This window comes from Gopherus evgoodei, chromosome 2 (assembly GCF_007399415.2).
Source record: "Gopherus evgoodei ecotype Sinaloan lineage chromosome 2, rGopEvg1_v1.p, whole genome shotgun sequence".
Lineage (NCBI taxonomy): Eukaryota > Metazoa > Chordata > Testudines > Testudinidae > Gopherus > Gopherus evgoodei.
In genome coordinates, this window is record NC_044323.1 from 194,672,096 (window position 1) to 194,687,249 (window position 15,154).

Sequence of the window (15,154 nt, forward strand, 5' to 3'; positions counted from 1 at the left end):
GAGCATTCATGGCCCACCATACAATTTCTATACCTAGATGTGGCCCTCGGCCAAAAAGTTTGCCCACTCCTGACCAAGAGGATAGTTCTGAGTGTGCCACTGAATTTTCTTCCATTCTGATTCTTTTTGGTTTGTTATAACAAAAAAGATGCATCTTATAGTGCCACCTGAATATAGGGCCTTATCCAGCAAAGACTTAAGCACATGTGTAAGTTCGAACTTGTGAGTAGTCCCTCTGAAGCCAATACTTCTACTTGAGTGCTTAGTTACACACGCACTTAAGAATGTACTGGATCAGAGCAAGAGTGAAGTTGGGACTTGTCTGTCCTCTTCTGTGACAGTGTTCTAGAATATTGAGCTTGCAACTGAAAAGTCTCTACCTCCCGCCCCCTTACATCTTGGCCTCCAACATCATTTTTTTAGTGCAAAATTCAAAAATGTGTATTTGTGCTGTCAGAAACGTGACACATTTACAGAAAAAACACAAACAGTTTCTTTCTGCAGGTGAGAAACTCACCTTTTAGTTTTGTGAATAAAAAAGTCATGATTAGGACAAATAATTATTTTGGGGGAGGGTTGCTTTTTATTGCAAACTAGGAACAATATTGGTGAGAATCTTTTTGTACAGCTGATGTTACTGAACTTTTTCTCCCTTTACAGAGTATGGTTTAGAAGTGTTTATCTATTTCTTGACTATAATAGGCTGAACTCATCCTTTACTCAAATTCTCATTAAAGCATCCATGTGGAAAAACGTAATGTGTTTCCAGTCTAAATGGCTGTCTGTGTCTAGCTCATCCTTCTGCTTCTTATCTGCCAAACTTGGTTTGTTGTAGGGGAATTGCTCTTTCATAGGTCTTTAAGGCGAGAAGGGACCATTATGGTCATTTAGTGCGACTCCCTGAATATATCACAGACCATAGAACATCACCCAATATTTCCTGCATCAAGCCAGTAACTTCTGTTTGAGCTACAGAATATCTTTTAGAAAGACATCCAAGCTCTTTCTTCTTTTAAAGGTGGAGACTCCCATGATGAACATGATAGCAGGTGGTGCAGCAGCCAAACCTTTTATCACACATCACAATGACCTCAACATGGACTTGTACATGAGGATAGCTCCTGAACTATACCACAAGGTGCAGCTTACATGCCTAACAATGATATGCAATGCTCTCACTTTCCCACAGAACAAGATTGTGCATATATTTTTGCATTATAGTGTTGTCCGTATAATACTATAAACAGGTTAAGCCCAAAAACTTGGACTCTGCTATATGAATTAAAAATTGTACTGCTGGCAATGACTAATTGTTTTGGAAATGTTCTGTGGTGACTAAGTATATCTATTTGACTTAGGAATCAGTGTCATTCCTCTGTGGACAGGTAGGAGTTATTGAATCACATCTCTCACACTGGTGCTGCAGCATGATTTAAAGCTACCTAAGTCTTCACGGATCTACCGTTAACATGTGCAGTTCATTTACACTTAGGAAAAGCAAATACCTGCCAATTGTAAAACATCTCTTTAAAAAAGTGGCTTTAGACTTTGTGTTTTATATATTGGTTCTCAGTCCCAAATACTAAGGACTCCCCTTCTGTAAGTCGCCTCCCACAGCAAACCAGCCATTGGAAAGCAACAGGCAGTCACTGGGAGTTGTATATACAGAGGGCTTACAAGACTGGATTCTAATTTTAGACTGGCTCTTATTATTTCAATGAAGGGCTGCCATACAGAATTGGCAGGAAAAACTGGCAAAGATCACATACCCTTATATACTGCTTCACCTAACATATGGTGAATAGTATGGCTAATCATCCTTAGACAGACACTTGTAATATAGAATTATTCTATAGAATAGAATAGAAGAAAGTCACTAGGGAATAATCTGGATCTTCTTCCCAGATGCTAGTAGTTGGAGGTCTGGAGAGGGTGTATGAAGTTGGACGTCAGTTCAGAAATGAAGGAATTGATCAAACCCACAATCCAGAATTTACTACGTGTGAGTTCTACATGGCTTATGCAGATTACAATGATCTCATGGACATCACTGAACAGCTGCTATCAGGTATGTCCTTAGGTGATGATTGTATACATTCATTAATGAGTAACTTCAGTGGTTTGGGTTGGGTGAGAGTCACTCAAAGACCATAAAGTTGTGGAAATAGGTTCATAACTTATATTTCCCAAATAAAAATGCAACCAATTAAGAAATATAAAGGGGAGGAAGGGGGATAATACTTTCTTGCTTGGATAATATTGAATAATTAGATCCAGGGAACAAGATATGAGGGGACAGGAGAGAAATTTCCCTGACTTCCCTCTTGCAAATAAATTGCTGTATATGATTATCAGGTAATGTTTGGTATCTCTTGATCAGAACAGACAATATGTTGCAAGTTATACTGCAGCTGCTTATATAAAAGTCCAGGAATTCAGTCAGGTTAAGATGACTTCTCTGACACCTCACATTTTACTTACCCTAAGGCATGGTGAAGCATGTGACAGGTGGCTACAAGATCACTTACCATCCAGATGGCCCTGAGGGAAAGGCAGTAGAAATTGACTTCACTCCTCCTTTTAAACGAGTCAGAATGATGGAAGAATTGGAGAAAGTCACGGGAGAAAAAATGCCAGCACCAGAAAGTCTGGAAACTGAGGGTACATTAAACCTGTTAGGGCTTGTCTCTGGGTTTTGAATGGTGTAAAGAATTAAATAGTAAGACATTTTTATTTTAAAGTTATTTGACATTTCAATGATCACTAAAGAAATGTTTGTCTCACAGGATTGCAACTGCATGATAGTCTCTCGCTTCTTGTAACAGTGTGTTTCACACCGTGGTTAAGTTTCACCTCTTTGGTGAGGGAAGAAGTCTGTGTGTGTCTCTACCATAATATCAATATTTATCATAAAGTGTATGGTTATCCATTTAGTCACTTTCCCCCACTTATTTATGCCTTTCTCTTGAATATTCCTTTGAGACAGAAATGTTCTATTCTCTGCTTTCAGCCCAGAGGTGATTTCTTTCTTTCTTTCTTTCTTTTATTTTTTAAAGTTCAGGAAAAATTGGGTCCACTGTGTTTGAATGATGGAAATCTGAGAAGACACTTTTGTATTGCAGTGAAAAATTACTGACTACAAAAATGCTAGGCCTGGCATATGAATAGGTCTCAGTGAGGGATGAGTTGCTATTCTGGTGTTAAAGAAAAGTGATTTAGTAATGTAAAAAGGGTTTTATATGGTTGCACAAATGCACAAGTTTAATTTGCATGATTGTATTAGCATGAATTACTTCCTACCCAGGTCCAGGGTGTAGCATCAGGAATACATACCAGTGTATGTTATGTGAAGTAACCTATATCTATGTGAGGACTCAGATTAGGGGGCTCTTTATTCCAGCCCTGTGGAAGAGGAACCTCAAGGCTGGAATGAAGTAGCTGGCTTCCTGCCAGGGAAGCCCAATTCCTGGGTAGGAGTGAGGTAGACTCATATACTTTAAGGTCAGAAGGGACCATTATGATCATCTAGTCTGACCTCCTGCACAACGTAGGCCACAGAATCTCATCCATCCACTTCTATAACAAACCCCTAACCTATGTCTGAGTTATTGAAGTCCTCAAATTGTGGTTTGAAGACCTCAAGCTGCAGAGAATCCTTCAGCAAGTGACCCGTGCCCCATGCTGCAGAGAAAGGCGAAAAATCTCCAGGGCCTCTGCCAATCTGCCCTGGAGGAAAATTCCTTTCCGACCCCAAATATGGCAACCGGTTAAACCCTGAGCATGAGGGCAAGACTCACCAGCCAGCACCCAGGAAAGAATTCTCTATAGTAACTCAGACCCCAACCCATCTAACATCCCATCACAGACCACTAGGCATACTTACTTGCTGATAACCAATGATCAATTGCTAAATTAATTGCCAAAATTAGGCTATTCCATCATACCATCCCCTCCATAAAATTATCAAGCTTAGTTTTAAAGCTAGATATGTCTTTTGCCCCCACTACTTCCCTTGGAAGGCTGTTCCAGAACTTCACTCCTCTAATGGTTAGAAACCTTTGTCTTAGGCAGGGATCCCATTCCCCAATAAAGGGGGAAGGAAGAGGAGCTGCCTCAGTGCATCCTATTTGACACATGCTTCTAGCTCTAAAGGGAATAGCAATTCTTTTTGGAACTTGTCCTGTAAAATAAATTTTGAGATGCTGGTGAAAACTGCTAAGAGTTCACAACTGATCAGGGTTGGAAAGGACCTTAGGAGATCATCTAGTCCAACCCCCTGCTTAAAGCCAATCCCCAGGCAGATTTTTACCCCAGTTCCCTAAATGGCCCCCTCACGGATTGAACTCACAACCCTGGGTTTAGCAGGCCAATGCTCAAACCATTGAGCTATCCCTCCCTGCAAGACTTTAGCCAGTGGAGGTTGTGTTAATAGTTTCTGCTGTTTGCTCACACTGTTTTCCTCATTCTATTACAATCATTTGGTGGATAGATTTCTCTGTTCAGAGCTATCTCTTAAAGCAAAAAAAAAAGAGTGGTGGTTCATGTGAAATAACATGAATAGAAACACACGTGCAATGAGATTTAATTGGGGGGGGGATAAAAGCTTATGCATATAAGAGGAGTGAGCCAAGGATGAAGGAAAAGATCAACAATGGGTGGAACACTGGATGAGGGGGGAGAGAGAGAAGAAATACAGGTGTGGCTGTTAGAGGAAAGGGTGGGAAAAAATGGGGAATGATGGGAGGTGGCAGAAATCCTGGAGTAGTGGGAAGAGGTGAACTTCAGGCAAAAGAAGGGATGGTTGGGAAGAGTATAAGGAACATGAGAGAAGTGTCTTTGTAGGATACCTTACATAGGTACACGGGGGGAGAGGAATAGTCATGGCTTATACAGATGGTTCTTGTAAGTGGACAGGAAGGTGGCTGACAGAAGAGCTCCTTTCTAGTTGGGAAGCTCCTCTTCCACAGGGTTGGAATAGAGAGCCCCCTAATCCGAGTCCTCACATTCTCAGTCATTTCTTCCTATCCCTTTTAGCTTTTGTTCTCCCACATTCTGACCTAGCAGTGGTGTAAAAGGAAACGAGTTGTACACAGCCCTTGATCTAAATGTCCATTGTTATGCAAGGAAAGCAACTGGCCATGTCTGGAGGATAGATATATTTCTCTGTTTGCAACTGGGGCCTGGTCTACACTATGCGTTTAAACCAATTTTAGCAGCGTTAAACCGATTTAACGCTGCACCCGTCCACACAACGAGGCCCTTTATATCGATATAAAGGGCTCTTTAAACCAGTTTCTGTACTCCTCCCCGACGAGGGAGTAGCGCTGAAATCGGTATTACCATATCGGATTAGGGTTAGTGTGGCCGCAAATCGGCGGTATTGGCCTCCGGGCGGTATCCCACAGTGCACCATCGTGACCGCTCTGGACAGCAATCCGAACTCGGATGCACTGGCCAGGTAGACAGGAAAAGCCCTGTGAACTTTTGAATTTCATTTCCTGTTTGCCCAACGTGGAGCTCTGATCAGCACGGGTGGCGATGCAGTCCCAAATCCAAAAAGAGCTCCAGTATGGAACGTACGGGAGATACTGGATCTGACCGCTGTATGGGGAGACAAATCTGTTCTATCACAGCTCCGTTACAGAAGACGAAATGAGGAAGCATTTGAAAAAATCTCCAGACTATGATACAGAGTCCACAGCACAGTGCTGTGTGACAAGCGTAACGGAAAGCCAAAGAATCAAATGGACGCTCATGGAGGGAGGGAGGGGGTACTGAGGACTCCAGCTATCCCACAGTCCCTGCAGTCTCTGAAAAGTATTTGCATTCTTGGCTGAGCTCCCAATGCCGGTAGGGTCAAACACATTGTCCAGGGTGGTTCAGGGTATATGTCGTCAATTTACCACCACCACCGCCCCCCATGAAAGAAGAGGGGAAAAAATCATTTCTTGACTTTTTTATATGTCACCCTATGTCTACTGCATGCTGCTGGTAGACACGGTGTTGCGGCAATGAATAGTAGCATCCTCTCCCTTCCCCTCCCCGGTAGCAGATGGTACTCAGGGAGTCATTCCCATTTTTGTCTTTGCGCCCCCTGCCAACCTCAGCGAAGGCCAGCCAGGAGCACCCATAACAGCAGCAGATGGTACAGAATGACTGATAACCGTCATCTCATCGCCAATTTACAGTGGCACAGCAGACAGTACAGAATGACTGGTAACCGTCTCTGCTACCTTACAATGGCAAATGAATGCTGCTGTGTAGCACTGCAGTACCGCCTCTGTCAGCGGCATCCAGTACATATGTGGTGACTGTGACAAAAGGCAAAACGGGCTCCATGGTTGCTATGCTATGGCGTCTGCCAGGGCAATCCAAGGGAAAAGGGCCCAAAATGATTGTCTGCCATTGCTTTCACGGAGGAAGGAATGAGTGATGACATTTACCCAGAATCACCTGCGACACTGTTTTTGCACCATCATGCATTGGGATCTGAACCCAGAATTCCAATGGGCGGGGGAGACTGTGGGAACTATGGGATAGCTACCCACAGTGCAACGCTGCGGAAATCGACTCTAGCCTCGGTACATGGATGCACACCGCCAAATTAATGTGCTTAGTGTGGCTGCGTGCACTTGATTTTATACAATCTGTTTTACAAAACCGGTTTATGTAAAATTGGAATAACCCTGTAGTGTAGACGTACCCTGGCTTGTGGTATGAAATGCAGACTAATGGACAGATTGAATATAAAGCTACAATTCTCTCAAGCTCCTCTCCTGACGTAACGCTAATGAAGCACAGCGGAACTTTGAGGATGAATTCAGCCATGTGTTCCACGTCTATGCATGGGAGCTATTAGAACACATCAGTATGGCTGAAATTACAGAGTTTTCAATGGAACACAGAGCTATCACTGTACAATTAAGATTGCAAATGCAGTACAACCTAGTTTATATCCAAAAAAGTGCAAGGAAAACACATTTGGATAAATGGAGGTCAAGTAAATTAGAGGGAGCAACTTAAGAAAGCAATTCTTGCTGGGGAACGTAATTGTGATTCAAATAAAAAGGAGTTGTGATTAAATGGAAGTTGGATGAACATGATTATTCTGTAAAGGTTTTCAAGAATGTTAGCAAACGGGGTGATTTAAGATGAGGGAGCAGAAACATGAGCGTGTTCTGGAACTAGAGGAGAATTGGAATTAACTCGTGCAAGGACAGTTCAACTTATCTACACTTGTGTTAACACCTCTCCAGTTAGCCTAGCTCTAGTGAGAGTGGTCTCACTGTGAAATAACATATGGATTGCATAGCTGGTATTAGCAGCACAGAGTAGCTGTTCCCTGCCTGCCCACCTTCCAGCATTACTTGCCCCAGCATCAGCAGCACTCAGACTTCAACCTACCCTCATTGTTGGGCCAGCAAGAACAGGAGTTTAAGATTTTTTTTGGTAGGCAGGAGTCAGATTAGGGGCAACACTCACATTATAGCTCGAGCTAACACTGCAGGGAAGACCAACCATTGAAATTCAGTTGTCTCAGGGAACTAGTGATATAGTATAGAGTCATTCAGCTCAGTCAGAGATTCAAATGGAGCCTGGAATCCAAGTGACAGAAGAGAGTTGTCTCTGTATCGGATGACAGTGGTGCAGTGGCCTATCTGAATAAATTGGAGTCTTTTTGGATAGGCTATGGTATTGCAGAAACTGCTGTCTTAATCAGCACCTTTGCCCTTTCAGCTGAGATTCTCAACAAAGAGTGCATAGGAGTGGAGATTGCCCTACACAGTCTCCCCTGACCTCCACGCTGGGGCAGAGTTCCACTGGCGGATGCGGGGGGAATTGGAGGAAGCTGTTGCCCATGATGTACTTGGTCTGTGGATAGATAGATAAATGTTTGTACATGACAGATCTGGCCTGAAAAGCTGACACTTTTCACTAACTTTAAATTCCCTGACACTTTCCTTTTCTAGCTCCTGCTCCTATCTCCTTTATGGAAACAATTACAAGCTTATTTATTGGGCAGTTTCCAGAGCTTGTATTTTTCTGTTATGTCAAAATTTAAATTGTAAACAACAGTTGATACTGAATGTTGAGAGGAAATGTACCTTTCTTTTGTTCCATTGCAAACAAAATCATTCGTAATTGAGCTCCTTTATTGACACACAGTTATAATTATTTTCATTTACAGAAGCCCAAAAGTTCCTTGACAAGCTATGTGTGAAGAAAGGAATCCAATGTTCTCCGCCTCGGACTACAGCAAGACTTCTAGATAAGGTTTTCTTGGATTTGGTTTTTTTCCAGCTTATGTATCATTTTTGCTACTTTTTCCAACTTTTGGTTACATAATACTTAAAAAAATCTTAATATGCTGTGTGTATTGGGGTGACATCAATTCATATTTCTGTATGGTTCTTTATATACTGTACATATAAATGTCAGCTCTACGTATTATATATACATATATTAAAACTTGGTGAGATTTTACTGAAACTTGATCAAAGATATTTTCATCATATGGTTCTTTTAGAAGATCTTTTAGAGTTGTTTTAGTTAGCTTAGAATGGTTGTCAATAATTTCAGAATTATTCTGGTGTACTCAACTGTATGTTTGACAACATTGCAAGTAGCCTAGACAGGGTGTACACTGTGGTTCTACCATAGTGCATATAATATACTAGTAACTAAGGAGAGTGATTAGAGCTGGGGTTTTTAAAGATGAGGTTTTTCAAATGTGAGTTGTGTGCTTAATTGCCTGAGATATCTTTGAAAATTTCAGAATATTAGAATGGATTATAGATTCCCTTTGTTCCCACTATTGAGGAGAAATAGTGACATCTCTTCTGAAGCTTAGCTTCTCCCCAACTCCACTCACAGTGATCAAATTGTGAGATCCCTACTCCAGTTTCATCCTCTGAAGACCTTATTGCTATCTTTGATGCAGTCAAGTGACCCTTATCTTTGAGTCTTTCTACCCAGTAGTCTTTGAACTCTGTGTTTTCCTGGTTCTACTACTGCTTTAATGTATTTTCAGTGTTAACTTTCCTGCCTCCAAAGTGATTTTAGGGCCTATCAATATCCCTGAAACTAGTTGGTCCTGATAAAATTGGAATAATCTCTTAAATACTGGGATGAATGGAAATCATACTGGTGCCATCTGGGATAATAAGATGACAGAGAACAAAATGAAATGCAAATAAAAGGGAAAAACAGAAGTCTTGTCTCTTTGCAGTTGGTAGGGGAGTTTATTGAAGTTTCCTGCATCAACCCCACATTCATTTGTGACCATCCCCAGATCATGAGTCCTCTGGCTAAATGGTAGGTATCTTCAGTGCAGGTGGTGGATTTTTAGACTTCAGCTAACCATATATTCATTTCAGGGTTTAGTAAATTGTGATTTCTGTTCACGTTGTTGTTTTATTATATTATGGTATAAAAGTTAGTCAGCTGCTGATGCTGTAGTTAAGGTTTTTGAGTTCCAGCAACATGAATCCCCTCCAGATACATTACTTTCATGGACCCACACTCAGTGACAATTACGGTACGTAAGGACATACGACTCAGATTTTCAAACAATTGTTTACATGCATGCAATTTAGGTCATTAATATGTCAAAGTAACATGATTGTTCCCAGAACCAGCTACATAGATGTCTGCTACCTGTACTATGCTCACACTTATTTGCACCTACAAAACTGAGGGCACAAAAGTGGAAGTCTGGTTAAGGCCAGGATGCAAATATGCCTCGAAGTCCATTTTAAATAATCCATAATACATTTTTCTGGAGAAACAGTCATTTTCATAGGCACTCTTTCATCCCCTGAAAGAGAGAGAAGTGGTTGTTGCAGGGAAGAAAAAAAATCAAAACTAACTCTAGAAAATGTTTAATTTCCATGACAATTTCACGGTTTTGGATCTGATTTGCTGGTAGTGAGTTTTTTTCTTTTCACAGCTCTAATAAGTATGAAATAGTTTTTCTTCAGAAAATAAGTGGCAAATGGTAAAATTAAGTGGCTTTCTAAAGAACTACGGGAAAGATGTTTGAAAACAAAGTCAAAACCCTAAATTGTTTGTATGGGTTGAACTCTTAATTGGAATTTTTTATCCCAATCTGCAGCAGGACACCAAAATGTTAAATTGTGCCTCATAATCTGTCTTTTTCTAACTAGGCATCGTTCAAAGAAAGGCCTGAGTGAACGTTTTGAACTCTTTGTGATGGAGAAGGAGATTTGCAATGCTTACACTGAACTCAATGATCCAATGAGGCAGAGAGAGCTTTTTATGGACCAATTGAAGGTAACATCTTTCAAAATTACAACAGTATGAACTAAAATATTACATTTAAGAGCAATGACTGCAAGCTCTTGCCTTGAAAATTAACAGCCACAAGACAATATGTTGTTGAGCCCAATGCTGAATTGTTCTATATTCTCTGCACTGCACCTCAATTATTGGTTGGGCTAAATTTGCTATGCTTAACTCAGGGGAGGTTTTCTTCTAAATGTTCATCTACTTTCAATTGGGTTTAGGTAAGATATAATTTTTAAAAAATCCTTTGAATCTCTTATTTGTCGTCTGTCTGATTTAAAAACCCTGTGGTATTACGAAAGCCTGGTTAAAGATGGATTTTCTTTTCACATCCACAGACATTTTTGTCTACATTTATGTTGCATGTTATGAGCTTTTTCAGAAGGCAGGAAAAAGTGGTTCTCTCTAAAAACCCAAATTATAAAGAAAAATGTTATTCAATTTCAATTTTTTTCTTTCTCTTGCTAGTGCCAATGCTTCTAGGTAGTGATTGGCTGCAGAAGGGAAGGTTTAAATGTAGTGCTTATTCAGTTCTTCAAAATGTTTTGAGCCCATGACATTCGTTACCAGTTACTTTTTTTTTTAAAAGGGGTCCACAGCAGAAATCATATTGAGCTTTTTGACTCCCTAGCCATATTGTATTTGTGTGACCCGCCCACATGATGCTGCACTTGGCTAACATTTCCATTCCGAGACATAGAGGTGAAGTGTGCTGAGCATACCACATTTAGATGCCTTCTCTGTTCCCCAGTAAAGTCTGCTCTATGGAAGTACCTGAAGTATCTGACAACTTTACATCCGGGGGTTAAGAATCTTCCCTGCTTCAAGAGGACACTTTAGCCAGCTGGAAAGTAACTAGTATTACATGGTGAATTGTCTAGCTTTCCTCCGGGATTAAATTATCAAGAGTATTTCCTGGAGCCATGGGGTTTGGGGTTTCTGCCCCACAGGTTTGAAAATGTTTATCAGTGCTCTGCTCCGGACAGCTCCAGCTGAATTTAAGCCCAGGTTTTCCTATAGTGAATGACAGTCCTGTATCCTGCCATCATCAGCCTAAGGAGTAATTCACTCTTAGTCACAACCAAAGCTCTGCCCTTCTGAACTGCAGCTAACGTGATATTATATATTTTTAAGAATTTTTTTTTATCTTGGGGAGAAGCTAAATGTAGGTCTTACAGCTCTGTTTGAAGAACATGTTTATATAGATCTATAAAGACTGCTACTCAACTGCATCTCAGGCAAGGAGAGATACAGACAACAGCTTCCTAGACTGAATCAATAAACACCAGCCTCTTCCCTGCTGACAGAAAATGCTGCAGCTTCAGCAGCATGTGTCAGTAGAATGTCAGGGTGTTACTTGGGACATTCAGCAGCACTAAATATAGCTGGCACTGCATATCTTTTATCATTGAGTTACAAGTGCCTAGAGGCTTGCCAGATACTTGAAATACTGTATGTTCATATTGTTTTGGGGCCTTAGGCTAAAGCAGCAGGTGATGAAGAAGCCATGAGTATTGATGAAAACTTCTGCACAGCATTGGAATATGGACTTCCTCCTACTGCTGGCTGGGGGATAGGAATTGACCGTCTTGCCATGTTCCTCACAGACTCCAACAACATTAAGGTGGGTTAGGCTGTAATTAGAAAAAAGCAAAAGGTAGATAAATAGTTTTTATGCCTACGGTTACTGTTCTGCTATTTTTTTCCATAAAAGGTAAAATATTATTTTGCTTCCCTGCAGCTCTTTGCTGTTTGTAAAGCAGGCAGAAACGAGGATGGAGAATAGGTTTAAAATGTCCTGTACTGCAACTTTCCCCAACCTGTGAGGGGTGTCCTACACCCAGGGTTGCATATGCATCCTTACTGCAAGTGTTGCTGCTTAGGGCATGTTTGTATATGCCTCAGCTTTCCCCTTCATAATGAGTGATGTGGTGGAAAGAGCAGCCACACTGCTGTGAAGCCTAATCTCACTCTGACAGCCACCTACCAACTTCCAAGTATCTCTGCCCAGGAAAAAGGTGAGATGTAGCAGTTGCAACAGAGTACAGCTCGATCATGTTGGGGGTGGATCGAACCAAAACAAGTTGGGAACCTCTGCCCCATCTCTTTCTTTGTGTATTCTACAGCTCCCTGAAAAGCAGTACAGTACGTAAAGCTCCGTACTTCAGTATTAGACACCTACAGCTTCTTGCAGTAAATTACAAAAGGTCACTAGCATTAAGGGTCAAATTCAAAAAGCACTTATCCATATATTTTAGAAGTGTCTCTCTCTCCCCCCAGTACCTAAGAAACCAGGTATGGTCTGTCTCTGTACCCTCATCTGGGTCAAATGTGGCTGCCCTTTGAAGGGTCATACAAAACAACTATATTACTTTGCAGTGCCTCTTTTGACAACTGTATTTGTAGCACTCATCCTTAACTAGGGGGCACGTGACTGGGCACTGAGGCAAATACCAATGCCAGTCCAGACTATGAATTAGGAGAGCAGGAGTTGTCAGTGTAACTATAACTTAATGTAGGTGCCTTAACTCTGCATTTCCAGCCAATGGTGCTGAGATGCTTAGAGAATTTAAAGGGCCATCAATTCCAATGTACAATGTCCAGCATTCAGAAGACCCAGGGCCTGATTCTCACTTACACAAAGGCTCTCTTACATTGATCTGTAAGTAAATGACATTTACTCCCTCTTTAGGACTCCTTTACTACTAGAACAGAATAAAAGGGCTTTGATTGTGAATAAGAATAAGGTTGAGAGTTTGCTTTATCAAATTAACTGAAGTGAATCTAAAGCCAATAATTAGTGTTGCCAATTCTTGCAATCTTATTGCAAGTCTTGTGAGAGTTGATGTTTAACTTCCCTAAACAGACGAGCATTTAGGTGAGAATCTCAGCTTTCTTCTTTTTCCTTCCCTCAAGTTTCTAGCCCTTATAGCTGCAGAGAGAAACTTGAAAAAGTGACCCAAGTGCACTGAAAAGGCTCAAAAATGGAAAGACTAATAAGAACCCAACATTTTTTTAATCTCATTTTTAATCTAGTTTCATTACTTTTTGGGACCTTACTCAAGATTTTTTTCAAAGTTTTAGGTTTGGCAACACTGACTTGTGGTGTATGTGTTTTTCCCCGCCCTGCTTTAGGAAGTGCTATTCTTCCCAGCGATGAAGCCCATTGAAAACAAACCTCAGTCAGAGAAACAAGAGAACTGAAGTGCAGTTTAGAGGTAAAGGGCGAAGAACTAACCTAATGGCAGAATTTCACATGGAAATTTACAAGAACGTTGAGACAACTTGTTAAAGAAAAATATATTAATACAGAGTTACTCTACCGTAAAAATGTGGCATTTTACTAGCTAGACTAACAACATTGACACATTTTGTAAACAGAAAGTACTGTTTAGGGGAAAACCCTTTTTCAGGGTAGAATGCACGGTCATGCCAGCTGCATGTGCCTAATGTTTTTCCTTTGCTGTGGCTATTTGCTCTGTCCTAGTACATACAATAAAATCCTTGGAGAGCAAGTCTCTTGTAAATGTCAATACTGTGCCTACTCATATGAATGGAACAGATAGGCACAAGCAGTGAAACATTATATGCAACACTGAAGCTTGCACATGAATATTATGTCTTAATAGTTTACTTTTTATTGCTGTCGTGATAATTTAAGAGTGATTTGAAGATTCTGAAATAAAGCAGAATGTTAAAAGTTGGGGATATGGCGTGAAAGATGCTGACTGCATTACTTTCAGTGAAGTGACGTGAGAGATTAATTTGGACCATTGCCTTTATTCTTGAAAGTGACCCTTACCTACCATAGCAGTCATTAAAGTTACCACATGGTGGAATCTCAATTTCCATAATTATCACCTATACTTGGAATAGGAAAGCTGTAGAAACAGTTGGCAAAAGTTCAATTTAATGGCTTCTGCTATAGGTAAAATTGAATTGTGGGGTTCTTAGCCTTGATGAGCTTCCTTTAAGGAACAAAGGAAATGAGTCCAACTTCTAAAGATAAGTCCAATAAAGGAGATTACTTCATACTTAATATTGTAGGAGCAATATGGTTACAACAATCCTGCAAACAACTTATTCTTTGTCATTCCACAGAAGTTCACTGATGTGAATTTGGTTTGGTCAGTCTTGGTTGATATTACTAACCTTGTAATCTGCCTCGTCTTCAACATAATCAAACTCTATTTCATATAACTAAGTAAAGACTAAAATGCTTTAGTATTAATCAGATTTGTATCAATAGCTGCACATCTATGATTTGTGACCATTATTTTCTATTAGCAGTTGTGACAAAGTTCCTCCTCTACCTTGGTGGGTCCTGTGCTTATTTGGCAGATTTGCTCACCTCAGTGATCTTCCCCACAGTCTGGGTCAACTTCTCCTGTGTCTGATCAGGATTTGGGAGGTTTGGGGGGAACCTAGGCCTGCCCTCTACTCCGGGTTCCAGCCCAGGGCCCTGTGGATTGCAGCTGTCTATAGTGCCTCCTGTAACAGCTGCATGACAGCTACAACTCCCTGGGCTACTTCCCCATGGTGTCCTCCAAACACCTTCTTTATCCTCACCACAGGACCTTCCTCTGATGTCTGATAATGCTTGTACTCCTTAGTCCTCCAGCAGCACACCCTGTCACTCTCCGCTCCTTGTGACTCTTGCTCCCAGCTCCTTACACGTACTTCCTCTCCTCTGGCTCTCCCCTCCCTGACTGGAGTGAGCTCCTTTTTAAACCCAGGCACCCTGATTAGCCTGCCTTGATTGGCTGCAGGTGTTCTAATCAGTCTGTCTGCCTTAATTGGTTCTAGCAGGTTCCTGATTACTCTACTGCAGCCCCTGCTCTGGTCACTC

At 41.0% G+C, this 15,154-nt stretch overlaps 1 protein-coding gene across 3 annotated transcripts in view; it reads left to right on the top strand.

The window, feature by feature from the left end:
* LOC115646615 (lysine--tRNA ligase-like) overlaps positions 1-14,335 on the top strand; it is a 48,992-nt gene extending 34,657 nt beyond the window's left edge. For all 3 annotated transcript variants that reach the window (XM_030552642.1, XM_030552641.1, XM_030552643.1), the window contains exons 8-15: positions 1,019-1,138; positions 1,906-2,068; positions 2,488-2,661; positions 8,189-8,274; positions 9,230-9,315; positions 10,167-10,293; positions 11,786-11,929; positions 13,441-14,335. In XM_030552642.1, the coding sequence (XP_030408502.1) occupies positions 1,019-1,138; positions 1,906-2,068; positions 2,488-2,661; positions 8,189-8,274; positions 9,230-9,315; positions 10,167-10,293; positions 11,786-11,929; positions 13,441-13,509 (969 nt within the window). In that variant the 3' untranslated portion in view covers positions 13,510-14,335. The remainder of the gene's footprint in view (positions 1-1,018; positions 1,139-1,905; positions 2,069-2,487; positions 2,662-8,188; positions 8,275-9,229; positions 9,316-10,166; positions 10,294-11,785; positions 11,930-13,440) is intronic.
* Positions 14,336-15,154: the final 819 nt, after the last annotated feature.